The 12,540-nt window shown below is 41.0% G+C and overlaps 1 protein-coding gene across 1 annotated transcript in view; it reads right to left on the reverse strand.

Annotated features, from left to right (window-relative positions):
• MYT1L (myelin transcription factor 1 like) overlaps positions 1 to 12,540 on the reverse strand; it is an 822,727-nt gene that overhangs the window by 251,206 nt on the left and 558,981 nt on the right. The window contains exon 18 of the mRNA XM_029597019.1: positions 6,190 to 6,411. Coding sequence (XP_029452879.1) covers positions 6,190 to 6,411 — 222 coding nt within the window. The remainder of the gene's footprint in view (positions 1 to 6,189; positions 6,412 to 12,540) is intronic.

Raw genomic sequence — 12,540 nt, forward strand, 5'->3', positions numbered from 1 at the left:
CCTACTCTGTTGTATGGTTGAATACACTGGAATGATTTGTCAAAAGAGGCCCCTCATTCAGTGGAAGAACTACTGGCACAAGGCAAAAGATGCTCAAGGAAACAATTTCCTGTACTGAATGTCTTAAGAGGTTAAAGTAGTAAGAGGGCTCTCATGCAAAACCACTAAATCAGGAAGTGCAACAGCCGCAGTTCAGGTACAGGATAGAGGAAGGTTTTTTGTTCAAAAATTCCTCATTCTGAAGAACAAAATACTGGCAGAAGACTTCAGAACAAGAATAACCATTTCAATGTTCTGAGTGTGATATTCTGGTTTAGCATGAAGTCTCTGGCACTTCATGCTAAACCAGAAAATCAGTATATAGAACAGACTGAAGACAGATAAATGATATGAAAAATGGTTTCTAAATAAAGCAGCCCTCACCAGTTTCCATGAAATCACACCATAATTATTAGAGAAACCATTTCCATATACTGAATGTGATATCCTTTACATTTGAAAAGCCCATTCTACAAGAAAATCTAAATTCCACTCTACACCTTGGGGTCTTTCTGCCACTCAGCCTTGCTTCCATTCTCAGACCTTACACCTTAGAACTCTCTTTGCCATTGTCCCTTGCTCTTATACCACAGATCTAAAACCTTGACACTCTGGGGGCAGGGGGGCTGCTTTGAATCCATTATTTGCACTGCTTTGCCCCTTTATCAGTGCCTGCCTGCTTTGTTCCCCCTTCATGATGCCTTGGGATGCTAATGCCACTTTAGGTGTCAGTTTGCCAGTGCCATGTGAGATGCCACCTAGGGCTCATGTCACACTTGCTGCTGCCCTATTTTGGATCTTTGTCGTGTTCTTCCCACTTTTTCTGCTTCTTTGCTCCTTTCACAGTGACTTGCTGAAATCCTACTCCTTTGCCCCTTTACAGAGTTGAAGTCTGTTCTTGCCACTTTTGGTGCCACTATTTAGTCTCTTCAGTTGTTCTATGTATCTTGGAGTTCTTTCCCCCTTCTGTTGATTTCTTCCCACAAGTTTTAAGGCAACTGATTAGCAAACCACCCATAATGCTTTCCCCATTGACTTTAATAGCATATAAAAACAAATCAAACTAATTTTTATTTTCATTTTGAAACTAAAGAAATGAATTGGGGGTCTCCACAAAATGAATTTTTATACAAAATGAATTTTTTCCTGTTGTACATGTCTAATGCTGGATGTACGAAGCACAAGATCAAAACTTGTTTGCTAGAACATTGGAGCTGCTTAAACACTAAAAGGTAAATATTTAAAAGCTATTTTTTAGACAAATAACATAAAGTTATCTATCTAAATGCTAAGTTTTGGTGTATTCAAATTTTATCCGGCCATTTAAAAAAGATGTATTCAGGACATAACTAGGAGGGACTATTTATCTGGCTAATAGAGTTATTTATCAAAATGCATTAAGATGTTAGGGCCCTAACACCCATGATAATGTTATAATGCATGTGATAGTTATTGCAAGATATGGTGTAAATGCAAATTTTTCAAACTGGTGGGATCAATGAAGATCATGGACATTATTGTAGGGGGGTATTATGGCTGAAACAGTTTTGGGTGCGGGAGAGGAAGCAAGAGCCTCTGCAGTAAAGTACCTAGTAGTCAACAATTTATGCTGCTATAGGAGGGCCAGCTAGTAACTCGAGGTGAGATTTTGGTGGTTTCTAGGGTTTGGGGGCCAGTTTTACGTGCAGAGTGAGATACACAAACAGCACAATAGACTTCAGTGAAGATTTGATGTGATTTGGAGTGAGGAAAGTCACACAAAGATGAGATTTCTACAATGTTCTCTTGCTCTAGCTTGATGGACTCTCTACCAGGGTACTATCAAGCTAAGGTGAGAGAACATTGAAGTAATCTCATCTTAGTCTGACTTTCCTCTCTCAAAATCATGTCAAATCTTCACTGACATCTGCTGTGCTGTTTGTTCATCTCACTCTGCATGTAAAACTGGCCCCAAAACCCTAGACCACCACCAAAACCTCACCTTGAATTACTAGCTGGCCCTCCTATAGCAGTATAAATAGTTGACTACTTTGTGTGCCACCCCAGCAGTTCTCTCTCTCTCTCTCTCTCTCTCTCTCCACTCCTCTCCTCTTCCTTCTTTCTTTCTCCCTCTCCCTGCCCAAAAAAGAATTTGTGATATATTACACAGCTTAACACCAGGAAAAAAGGTGTAGTTATTTCCAATGTTAAAAAACATGCAATAGCATAACACATGTTATCACATGCTGTGATAATGCCCCTCATTTTCATTGATCCCACCCAAACCCCTCCCCAATCCCACCCCTTTGAATACATTTGAAAAATCTGTATCTGCGCTGCACGTTGTGACAACTATCACATGCGTTATGGCATTATCGCGTGTGTTAGGGCCCTAACACCATAACACAGTTTGAGAAATGACCCTGTTAGCTGGATAAGTAGTAATATTCAACTTTATCCAGGAAAAGTATTTGGTTAACTTTTGACTTTCTATTGAGTAGGTCTAAAGTTAGCTGGTTATCTTATCCGGCCAACTTTAAAATTATCTGGGTATATTCAGTGGCATGGCCACATCACTGAATATCTTGGTTATGTTATCCAGAAAAGTCTTAGCCAGCTAACTTACCTAGCTAGCTATGATTGAATACCGACCTCCAAGAAACCGCATGCTGAACAAAATCATGAATTTATATAATTGAAGTGGCAAGTTTTAAAGCATATCCAACTTCAGTAGAGAGTTAGAGATCATGTCAAACATTGACTATGGGAGAACGTTTTGGAGTTTTACATTACATCCCGTCCATCCAGCTAGACTTAATATTTAAACTGAGTGGAACTCTGTTATCTGAAACCTTTTTTAATTGGACACTTTTTTGTTTAAAATGCACTAGAGTTGGGTTATCTTACTTCCAGTTAAGGCTTAACAGCTTTGAGAAGATGCTGTGAACATCTCTTAAGTTGTCTTGCAAGCCGATAGGTTTGTTAGACTGATGTTTTATAGTTTTCTAATCATTTTTATGGCCAATACCTGAGTTTCCTTGTTATTTGTTTATTTCTAGTGACACCAAACATGGATAGTGGATTTATTGATTTTTCTCTCTCATGAAGAAGATACTTCAAAACACAGTCCCATGTCGGCGATTTGCTCAGATTTGGAGAATTTACAAAGTGGGAATAAACTTGACTTCAGAACAAATTTTCAGCTTTAGATAAGCAATTTTTTAAATGTAATATATATAATAACAAAAAGGTGATAAATTTGCTCTGAAGACTCGAAGGAAATTTGGACTATGATTAAATATAGGGCCGACTTCATATGTTTACATTTTTTGATATCTGTGGCCAAGTATGATGATCCTTTATTTATTTATGTGGTGTCCACTTGATTTTTCTGTAAACATAAGGTGGATTTGCTTATATTTATTTTTGATTGGTCATTTTTTGTCTATTGGAATTTTCATTCATAGATCTCTCTTTAAACTAGATAGCCATGGCTGCTGCCAATGCATTTTTTCTTTGAGACCAAAATATAGTGCAGGGGATAGAGTTAGAGTTACACATAGAGATTATCAAATAGCACTACATTTTAAATTCAGATTGAATATAAATTCCTGACATCTTCCAGAGTAAGGAAATAAGATTTAGTGATAGATTTAAGTTTGGGCAAAAGTAGGGAAAAAATAGCACTGTGGAACTTGAAAAAAGTTTGTTCTGAAGTCAAGTTTTGGTCCAACAGTTTCTTCCTGCTTCTTTGGACTTTCTTCTCAATTGGAACTGGCCTCTTTTGGGCTTTGGTTCCATGAGCCTTCATTTGCAAATAATAGGGGTATTTTCCTTTGTTTCATAATCCACCAACTAGCCTAGCTATTGCAAAGAATGTCCTTAGTCAGGGGCTACAGATCATGGCTCCCTTTTAGTCCAATCAGTAGATGTGAGTGATATCTGAGATTCACTTTCCCTTCATGGGGTGGTCAGTATTGCCTCCAGGGCATTTCCACTCCATACCTATCCTCTTGTAGAACAGGAAAAAATTCTGAAAAAAAAAAGTGGGATCCCCATGCTGGAGCTCTGGTAGGGAAGGTTCAGATCTCCAGCGATGTCAGCTACAAACTCATGGGCCTAGAAAAGGAAGGAAAGACAGATAGGAGAGCAGGGGGAGGAGAGATAAGAGCAGAGAGTAAGGAACTACCAGGAATAAAAACTGGAAAACTGTAATTACAAGGAACCCATCTTCCAGGTCTGTAGGCAGTGGGGTCCTCTATTCCTCCACCCTCACACACAGAAAAAGTGAGCCTGGATGGATGAGATAGGTAAGTAAATTCAGCCCTACCCCTAAAAAAGGACAGGATACAGTGAATTATGGAAAAGTCAAAACTTTTCTTTTTGTTGAAATGTTTTGTAAGTTGGAAGTAAAGGGAAACCAGGACTCAAAATGTCATTCCATACTAAGACAAGAAAAGTATTAGTAGAAAGGATGAAAATCCACAGATATTCTGTCAGAGGGTCCGGTGCTTAAGAATGAATTTGTGTATAGAGAGTTTTTTTGTGCTAGGTTTAATTATTCTTAGAGACAGAGTTGCAAGAGAAAATGATGTGAACAGAGAAAAAGAAGAGTGGGTAATAAAATCAAGAGTATAAATTTGGAAATGTTGTAGAAATGAAAACTTTAGTAGGAAAAGAAATCATACAGATTATCAGTGATGAAATTTCCCTGATTTAAGTTAAAAATTGGTAAAAATTGAAAAGAATTTTGTATATTACATCCATAAAGCAATTTTTAAATTACATTTGATACTGCTATGCATTGTACATATATTTTTCATGTATTATTTACTGTTAATTCCAGATTAATTTCTTACTGCTAATTGCAATTGCTTATATTCATTGATTACATGCATTAGTTTACATTTATATGTACTGAACTGTACTATTTTATTCAAGAACCTTGCGGTTCCTGTTATTAATCTTCTCTGTTTATTGCCACTCCTGTTTGTTTAAGTTAAGTGAGCATTACTATATGTGATGTAAAATACAGGTGAGGTTACTGTTTCTGAAATTAACAGTTTTGACTGTCCTTCCAAGAAAAAGCCTTCCCTACCTGCATTCAGAATCAACAATGTCTTGATAGTTGCTTTTTTTTTTAAAGAAAAATTGAATTGTATATGTTGATATGGTATTCATAGAACTTGATCATCTTTTTCTGAGTTGATTCCATCATAAATAGTTTTACTCATGTGATTCTTGTGTTAGCAATAGGATATAATCAGTCCATTTAATAATTCACAGTAAAGACAAATTCATCAATATTAGTTTGTAAATGACTTGTAAATTAGATGGTAGCAAAATCATACATGAATTTAATTATCATGCAGAAATTAATTTCATCCTAGTTCAACCTTAAATCTTGATATAATTATTAAGTAGCTCTTTAGTTTAAGACACATTTATTTGTGGATCTTTTCAAAGATGTAGGTTCTAAAAAATGTGTAGTATTTGTGAAAAAAAGTGCCTTTTTAGGTGCGCTATCCAAAATTTAAAGCATAGAAACTGATGTTTTATATAAACTTTGAACCAAAAGTGGCATCAACCTAAAATATTTGTATTGGTACCTTTCATTCAGATAATGGTGGAAAATGGAAAAAGAAAGAGATAGGGGATAATATACCTGCCTCCCTCATTCCCTAAAAAATATTTTCAGTAGTTAATGCCTGGACTAGTATTCTAAGGATTAATTCAGTTTTATGAAATTCATGCAAAGATATTATTTAGAGTAAAAAAAAGTGTGCTCTGACTGTTTTCAATAAAGCTCAAGGTGAAGGCCAAGATCATTGCATGAATTAGAAAACTTATGATAGGTTTATATTACTTTCATGTCTCTGTAAACTGTGAGATGGTAACCATCATAGATGAGAAAGAAAGAAACCATTAACATAGCAAAAAGTGTGGATATTCTTCAAGAAAGAGTAGGGCTAAACAGAAGAAAAATAGAATAATGTAAGGGACAGATAATGATATGGTTGACATTCTGTGAGATTTATTTGGTATTTCATATTAAAAATAGGTAAAGCATTTGCTGTTAATGAAGGGTGCATATTTCAAATAATGTTTACAGTTTCAGTTATTACATCAAATGCGTGCACTACATAAACCAGACTAGCAATTTTCACTCACCTGCGGTGCGTAAGGAAGCTACCACTGACATGTCCAGAGCCATCACATCCTGGGGTGGGACATGACATACCTTCAGTCTTTCCTGACTTCCATGAGAACTGAGAACCATTTAAGTATCCATCTTTTTGCCTTTTAGCTGCCATCGGACATCCTGATGCACTGCGATGAGATGCATACTTCCCTGTTACATGCCCCTGGCCATCACAACCAGGAACCGGACATCTGAATAACAAAATAGATGAAATAACATTATTGCCCTGCCGTAATAGCTCGGATATCCTATGCATAAAAGTCAGAACAGCCTTACGAGAAATAAGGAAAGTCATGTTTTAAAATACAGAAAACAAAAACACCTTATACACAAACAATGAAAAGTATAAGCGCAAGATATCCTTACATTAACAACCATAATCAGTACAGCAGAACACTACTCCCTTATAAGTGTTTTCAGCAGTAGTTTATACTGTAAATAGAATTACAGAAGATTTGGTCTAATATAATGAATATAGTGGACTTCAACAATTCCAGCTGCTCTCCAATTATACATACGTGTTGAGTAGTGAACATTTGTGAATCATTTTAGTAAATTTTATAGATTTTTTTTCCCTTAAAACATGTTTTCCTTTACCTTATACATGCACTGCAGGAATATTTAGCAAATAGGAAATGTTTGCTTATGTTTAGAGTTAATGGATATCTTTAATCAGTTAATTTTTATGAATATAGAGGCTAAGCTGTTTCAACAATAAAATAGGAAAAGTCACCATCCCACATCTTGGTTCACCACAAGGATCCCTGAAGCAGCCTGAACTGATTGTCTGCCCCGGAACACCTAGCCCAGTGGAAATGCTATTCCTGCCCTCCTCTCATGTCATCCATCAGGTGCTGGGCTAAGTGGTGGCCAGATGCTGTGTGCTGAGGGGCGTGCGGCTCTTTCATGTGCTGAAGAACCATGCAAAAGGAGCCTCCCCTATGTACACCCCTTTGTGTAGCTCCTGAGGGTAGGTATGTATTGCCCTTTCTTATTCATTCTCATCTCCATTGTCTATGGCTGTTCTCTCTAATCTGCAATGTTATCCCCTTCATAATGGGACAAGGTAAATATGGATAACTATCCTCAAGGACTCATCATTATAATAATAGAGGCAGCACATCATCATTAATTTAGCCAATCATAACACTATCTTATTCTTATGTTTACTGTGCTCAATATTCTTAATTAATGCCCTTCCAGAAGAAGTGGTGAAGACAAAAACAGTAAACAAATTGAAAAAGGCATGGGATAAACACTGTGGATCCCTAAAGGCTAGATGTGGAAATGAAGAAAAGGGTGCATGGGAATAACCTGCATTAAGCAGCAGTCACTACCCCTAACAGAAGGCATGGAGATTACTACCCTTAACCAATTAGCTTTTATGATTTTGACACAATTGCAATCGCTTTCCGCTTTGACAGCAGGGGGAAAAAGTCAGGGCCCTGACTTTTATGGTCTGGGATACTGATACACAGACATTAGGGGGAAAAGTACAGGACTGCTTCTGTGGCCAAGTCCAAAAGCATAGCACGTTGAAGCAGCATTGTGTGAATTATCAAGAATGCTACTTACCCGGTAAAAATGTTGATAGCAGTAATTTTGATATGGGTTTGACAGTGCTTGGCTTTGATTGTTAATATTATTACCCTTAACATAAGGCTTGGGGATAACCTGCCATCAATACTATGTTACTATGTTACAGTTGTTAAGAAAATTATCTTGGTGTTTGTTATACTCTCTGTAACCTCGGCAGCTGCAACCAATTCATCGCAAAGGTGTTGGGGAGGTACAATGCCATGCACAATAAGACACAAACACAACTGGGCAAACACAGTCTTGGCAAGAAATAAGCCACATCTTTTATTAATACATAACAGGTTACAGTAATGACCTAGGCAAACGAGCCATAACATTTCGTACTAACCAGCGGGTGTACTAGCATCGGGCAGGCAGAACATTACCTCTGGACTCTGGTGCTTGCCGTTGCCAAGCAAAGCCCTTTCTCGTGAGAGGCGCTCATTACTCATGGGTACTCCAGTCAGCCCATCACATACAAGCAATATGACAGCCCACATGAATGGGACATCCAGACTACCGTCAAACCGGGGCCACGCAGCTCTGACAGTCCCTAGCATCTAGGTACAGTGTACCGGTGATACCATGCCCGGGTAGGGCATGGTATCACCATGGGAGTTGGGTTGATCAAGGGGGGTACCCTTGATCAACCCAACTCCCCTTTATCTGGCTTGGGTACCCAATCCACCAAAGCTGCGACAATGAAATACAACTTCAATAATAATTTCCTAACAAGAAGAACTGACTAACCACCAACAAAATAATTGAGTGGGGGCTGGGAATGAAGTACGTCCTCACAGCGTGGGGAGCCATAGCAAAGGGATGGGAAAATCCAACATTCTTCAGTTCTCCTTCCTGCACTGCAGTATCATCCCCCTGGACCACTCTGCCACTTCAAATGCCCCAATGGGGCAACAGGATGCCGCCCGGGGTAACTGGGATCCTCCCCAGGCTTACCAAGAGCCACTCCCTTTGCTTGACTTTTACCTGCCTGCTATGTCAGCGTCAAGATGCTGGAGTGGCAACGTCCGCTGCGATGGCAGCATGCCGATGACATGTGTCGTAGTGCCAGGCAGGCACACACGCCAACCAGGGTGTGGGCAGAGCAAAGGACAAGATGCCATGAAGCCACACAGTAAGTGCAGTGGTGATCGTACCCTCCCCACCAGCTCCATGCATGGCATCAGGTTACCTACAGTGTCTGTGCATGGGCCCGGCACTGCTCCAAAATCTGGGCAGCCACAACCAATTCATCGCAAAGATATTGGGGGCTACAATGCCATGCACAATAAGATGCAAACTCAACTGGACAAAAATAGGTTTGGTGAGAAATAGGCCACAGCTTTTATTAATACATAACAGGTTACAGTAACAACCTAGGTACCTGAGCCATAACATATCTTACTAACCAGCGGGTGTTCTAGCATCAGCCAGGCAGTGTATCACCTCTGAACTCCAGCGCTCACTGCTGCCAAGCAAGGTTCATCCTCGCATGAGGCGTTCACTCCTCGTGGGTGCTCCAGTCAGTTCATCACACACAAGCAAGGTGACAGCCCACATGAATGGGGCATCCGGTCTACCATCAAACCAGGGCAGGCAGTCACTAACATCTATGTACAGCAGGCAGTCACTAACATCTATGTACAGCGTACTGGTGATATCGTGCACTGCCCTCTTAAACTACCCAACTGCCTTTTATCCAGCTCGGATACCCTGCCAAAGGGCCTGGGTAGCTGAAGGCTTCCCCGGGACCCTCCCCAAACAGCTGTGGCCACCCTTCAGCGTCAGTAACACCAGATAGATGGCCAGTTTCAAAGCATTCAGAAATAGTTCATGCGCCATGTCCGACAGGTGCACCTTGTCTTTTCAGAGCAGGTCTTCACCTTCCATGAAAACCCACTTATGTCTAATGTGATATCCCCCTCTCCGCTCCATGGAATTATCAATTTGCTTATTCAATTTACCCATCCAGTTCCCCCAGAGCTGCTCGTTCTAGAACCGGCAACAAGAGATGACTTCCAACCACACAGCCTTCGGCATCAATGCCAAAATGAGGGTGATGTCATATCTGAGGTTGTTAATTAGCTGCTGGTTGGGAATATCCCCCAGATCATTGCCTCCTAGGTGTATTAAAACTATCTTAGGTGGGGGCGATCAGACCAGCAGTTGTTGCAGGAGTGGAATGAGCCTGTCTCAGCGCATACCTCTTCTGCCAAACCATCAAACCATCACGTCATTTGGCTCAGGACTCAAATGCTGGCCAAGAGTATCCTTTTTTGCATGGTGCTCTGCCCAGAACACAAATGCCCCGTGATCCACACCATCCTTCGCCAGCGGTGACAACCTGAAACGATATGGCAATGATAGTATTAGTTTATCTATCAAGATCTCATGTAAGGGGGGTTTGGGGTTGCTTCTTTAGCTGACTTACTAAGGTGTGCTGTGATTTGGGGCCCCATTTGTCTGATGTTAAGTAAGCCGTGGATCATCACCTGCCTATGCACTGATATTGCAACACCCAGGAAACAAGTAGCAGCAGCAGCATTGGATGCCATCACCAATCCTGAGCAAGTGAGTACCGAATTGGCCTGCTTGCAAACCAGCTGCCTCAAGCGCTCACTTAAGAATGGCATTGAATTTGTACTTGTTCAGCAGTAAAGACTCCACGTGTACCAGGAATTGTACAGCCCCTGTTGCCTTAATGGTGGTGTAGCACAAGGTATTCATCACCAGGAAAGTGGGCAGCCCCTCTACCACAGTCATTGTGATCACTGCACCATGATCTGCCTGATCAGTTTTCAACCTTCTAATTTGGATTATTAGTTGCTCGCTAGCCAGTGAGACCTTCAACATGTGCAAGCCGGAGCTGTCACACCTGTGGCTGACTGCAGCCACTAATCTCTTACTCTTAGCATGCCAAAGAACACCAAGGTGAAGGCAGCTCATTTTTCACTTGCCACTACTGCAGGTAGCACGTGCCAAAGCAGAAGCAGGTGATCATGCAGAATCAGACTCCTCTTGTCAGGGGGCTATATGCTTAGACCTGACCCAACCTGCCAGAAACTTCTTGATGATGAAGTCCTTGATTATTTTGGGTCAATTCTGTGCCATCACAAAGAAAGAAAAGCTGCAAGATTCATCTGCACCAAACTCCTGGAAGCTCTGTCCCATCGGGCCTGGACCAAATCGTTTATTATCTGGTGTGATGACATGGGGCTTTGCTGCCGATCTGGGGTGCTCAGGAACTGCATGACAGCATTGAAACCCCTGACATATGACAGCCACATTGATAGAATGATGGATTCTTGCAGCAGCTCGAGTGCATCCTCAGTCCAATAGTTGTTTCAGTATGGGTGCTCCCAACAGCTCAGCTTCCAGTGCCAGCCTCCAGAACTCTTCCCACTTACAAGAAAGACAATCAGCGATCTCATTGCTCAGACTGGGAATGTGTCATGCTCATGATATTTAGCTATTTAGCTGCAAACACCTTAGGACCATCTCTGTAAGTAGTTTTGATACTGGGGCACATTTTGCAGATTGGTAGTTGATGATCTGGACCACAGCCAGGTTATCACAGCAAAATACCACGTTCCTATTTGCTATGCATTTGCCCCAAATGTGCAGTGCTATGACGATTGTAAAAAGCTCCATAAAAGTGATATTGGAAGTAACTCTAAACCGGATCCACTCCATTGGCCATATTTCCATACACTATGCTCCTTGGCAAAAATGTCAAACCCTACACCCCTGAGGTGTCAGAAAACAGTTGGAGGTTGGCACTGGTCGGCACTAGATACTGGAAGGGGGGAAGCCAGATGGCAGTAGCCCTTAAAATCATAAAAGAACCGCTCCCAAATCTTTAGATCCTCCTGCATCAAGTGTGTTTCCCTCAATCTGTGATTGCCTCTTCCTAACTGCTTGTGGCAACCAATATCAGCTTGCACAAAAATGCTCGGCCCATGGGGACAACCCTACATGCAAACGCTAGGGACTCAATCAAGGAATATGCAGGTGCCAAGGATATCTTGCAACTGAAGCTCACTGAGCAGACCCAATACGGAGAGCTTCTGAAATTTATCAGCCGGGATCTTGGACACCATGAAGTTAGAGTCCAACTCTATGCCAAGAAATGACATGATTGACAACTCCAATTTGTCGACGGCCAGTGGAACTCCAATGGTGCGCGATTGAAAGCTGTTAAAAAGTGCAGAGCTTCCCCCGGAGCCATGGGAGCTGACAAAGAGGAAATCATCAAGGTGGTGCACTAAGGTCATCAAACTCATGCTCCAAGACAGCTCTCAATGCAGAAAGGTGCTAAAAGCCTTGAATTAAGCACTTGAGATGGAGCATCCCGTAGGCATGCACCTGCCAAAATAGAAGGCACCTTCAAATGAAAAACCAAGTAAATGGAAGCTGTTAGCTGCATAGGGAGAAGCCAAAAGGCTGACTCTATATCAGACTTTGCCATAAGCGCATCCTCTCCACATTGTCTGAGGAGGTCTAGTGTATTATCGAATGATGCGTACTGCACTGAGCATGACTCTTGAGGGAAGAAATCATTGACTGATCCTCCAGCCGGAAAGATAAGTTGTGGATCAACCAAAACTTATCCTGTTCCTTCTTGGGAACTTCAGCCAAGAGTGAGAGTCTCATGTTGGGAAATGGTAGATGCAGGGACTGGCCAGCTATTCTACCCAATTTTATATCAGCTGTCAACTTTTCCATCACCACAGGAGCTAGTC

This window comes from Rhinatrema bivittatum, chromosome 3 (assembly GCF_901001135.1).
Source record: "Rhinatrema bivittatum chromosome 3, aRhiBiv1.1, whole genome shotgun sequence".
In the NCBI taxonomy this organism is placed as follows: domain Eukaryota; kingdom Metazoa; phylum Chordata; class Amphibia; order Gymnophiona; family Rhinatrematidae; genus Rhinatrema; species Rhinatrema bivittatum.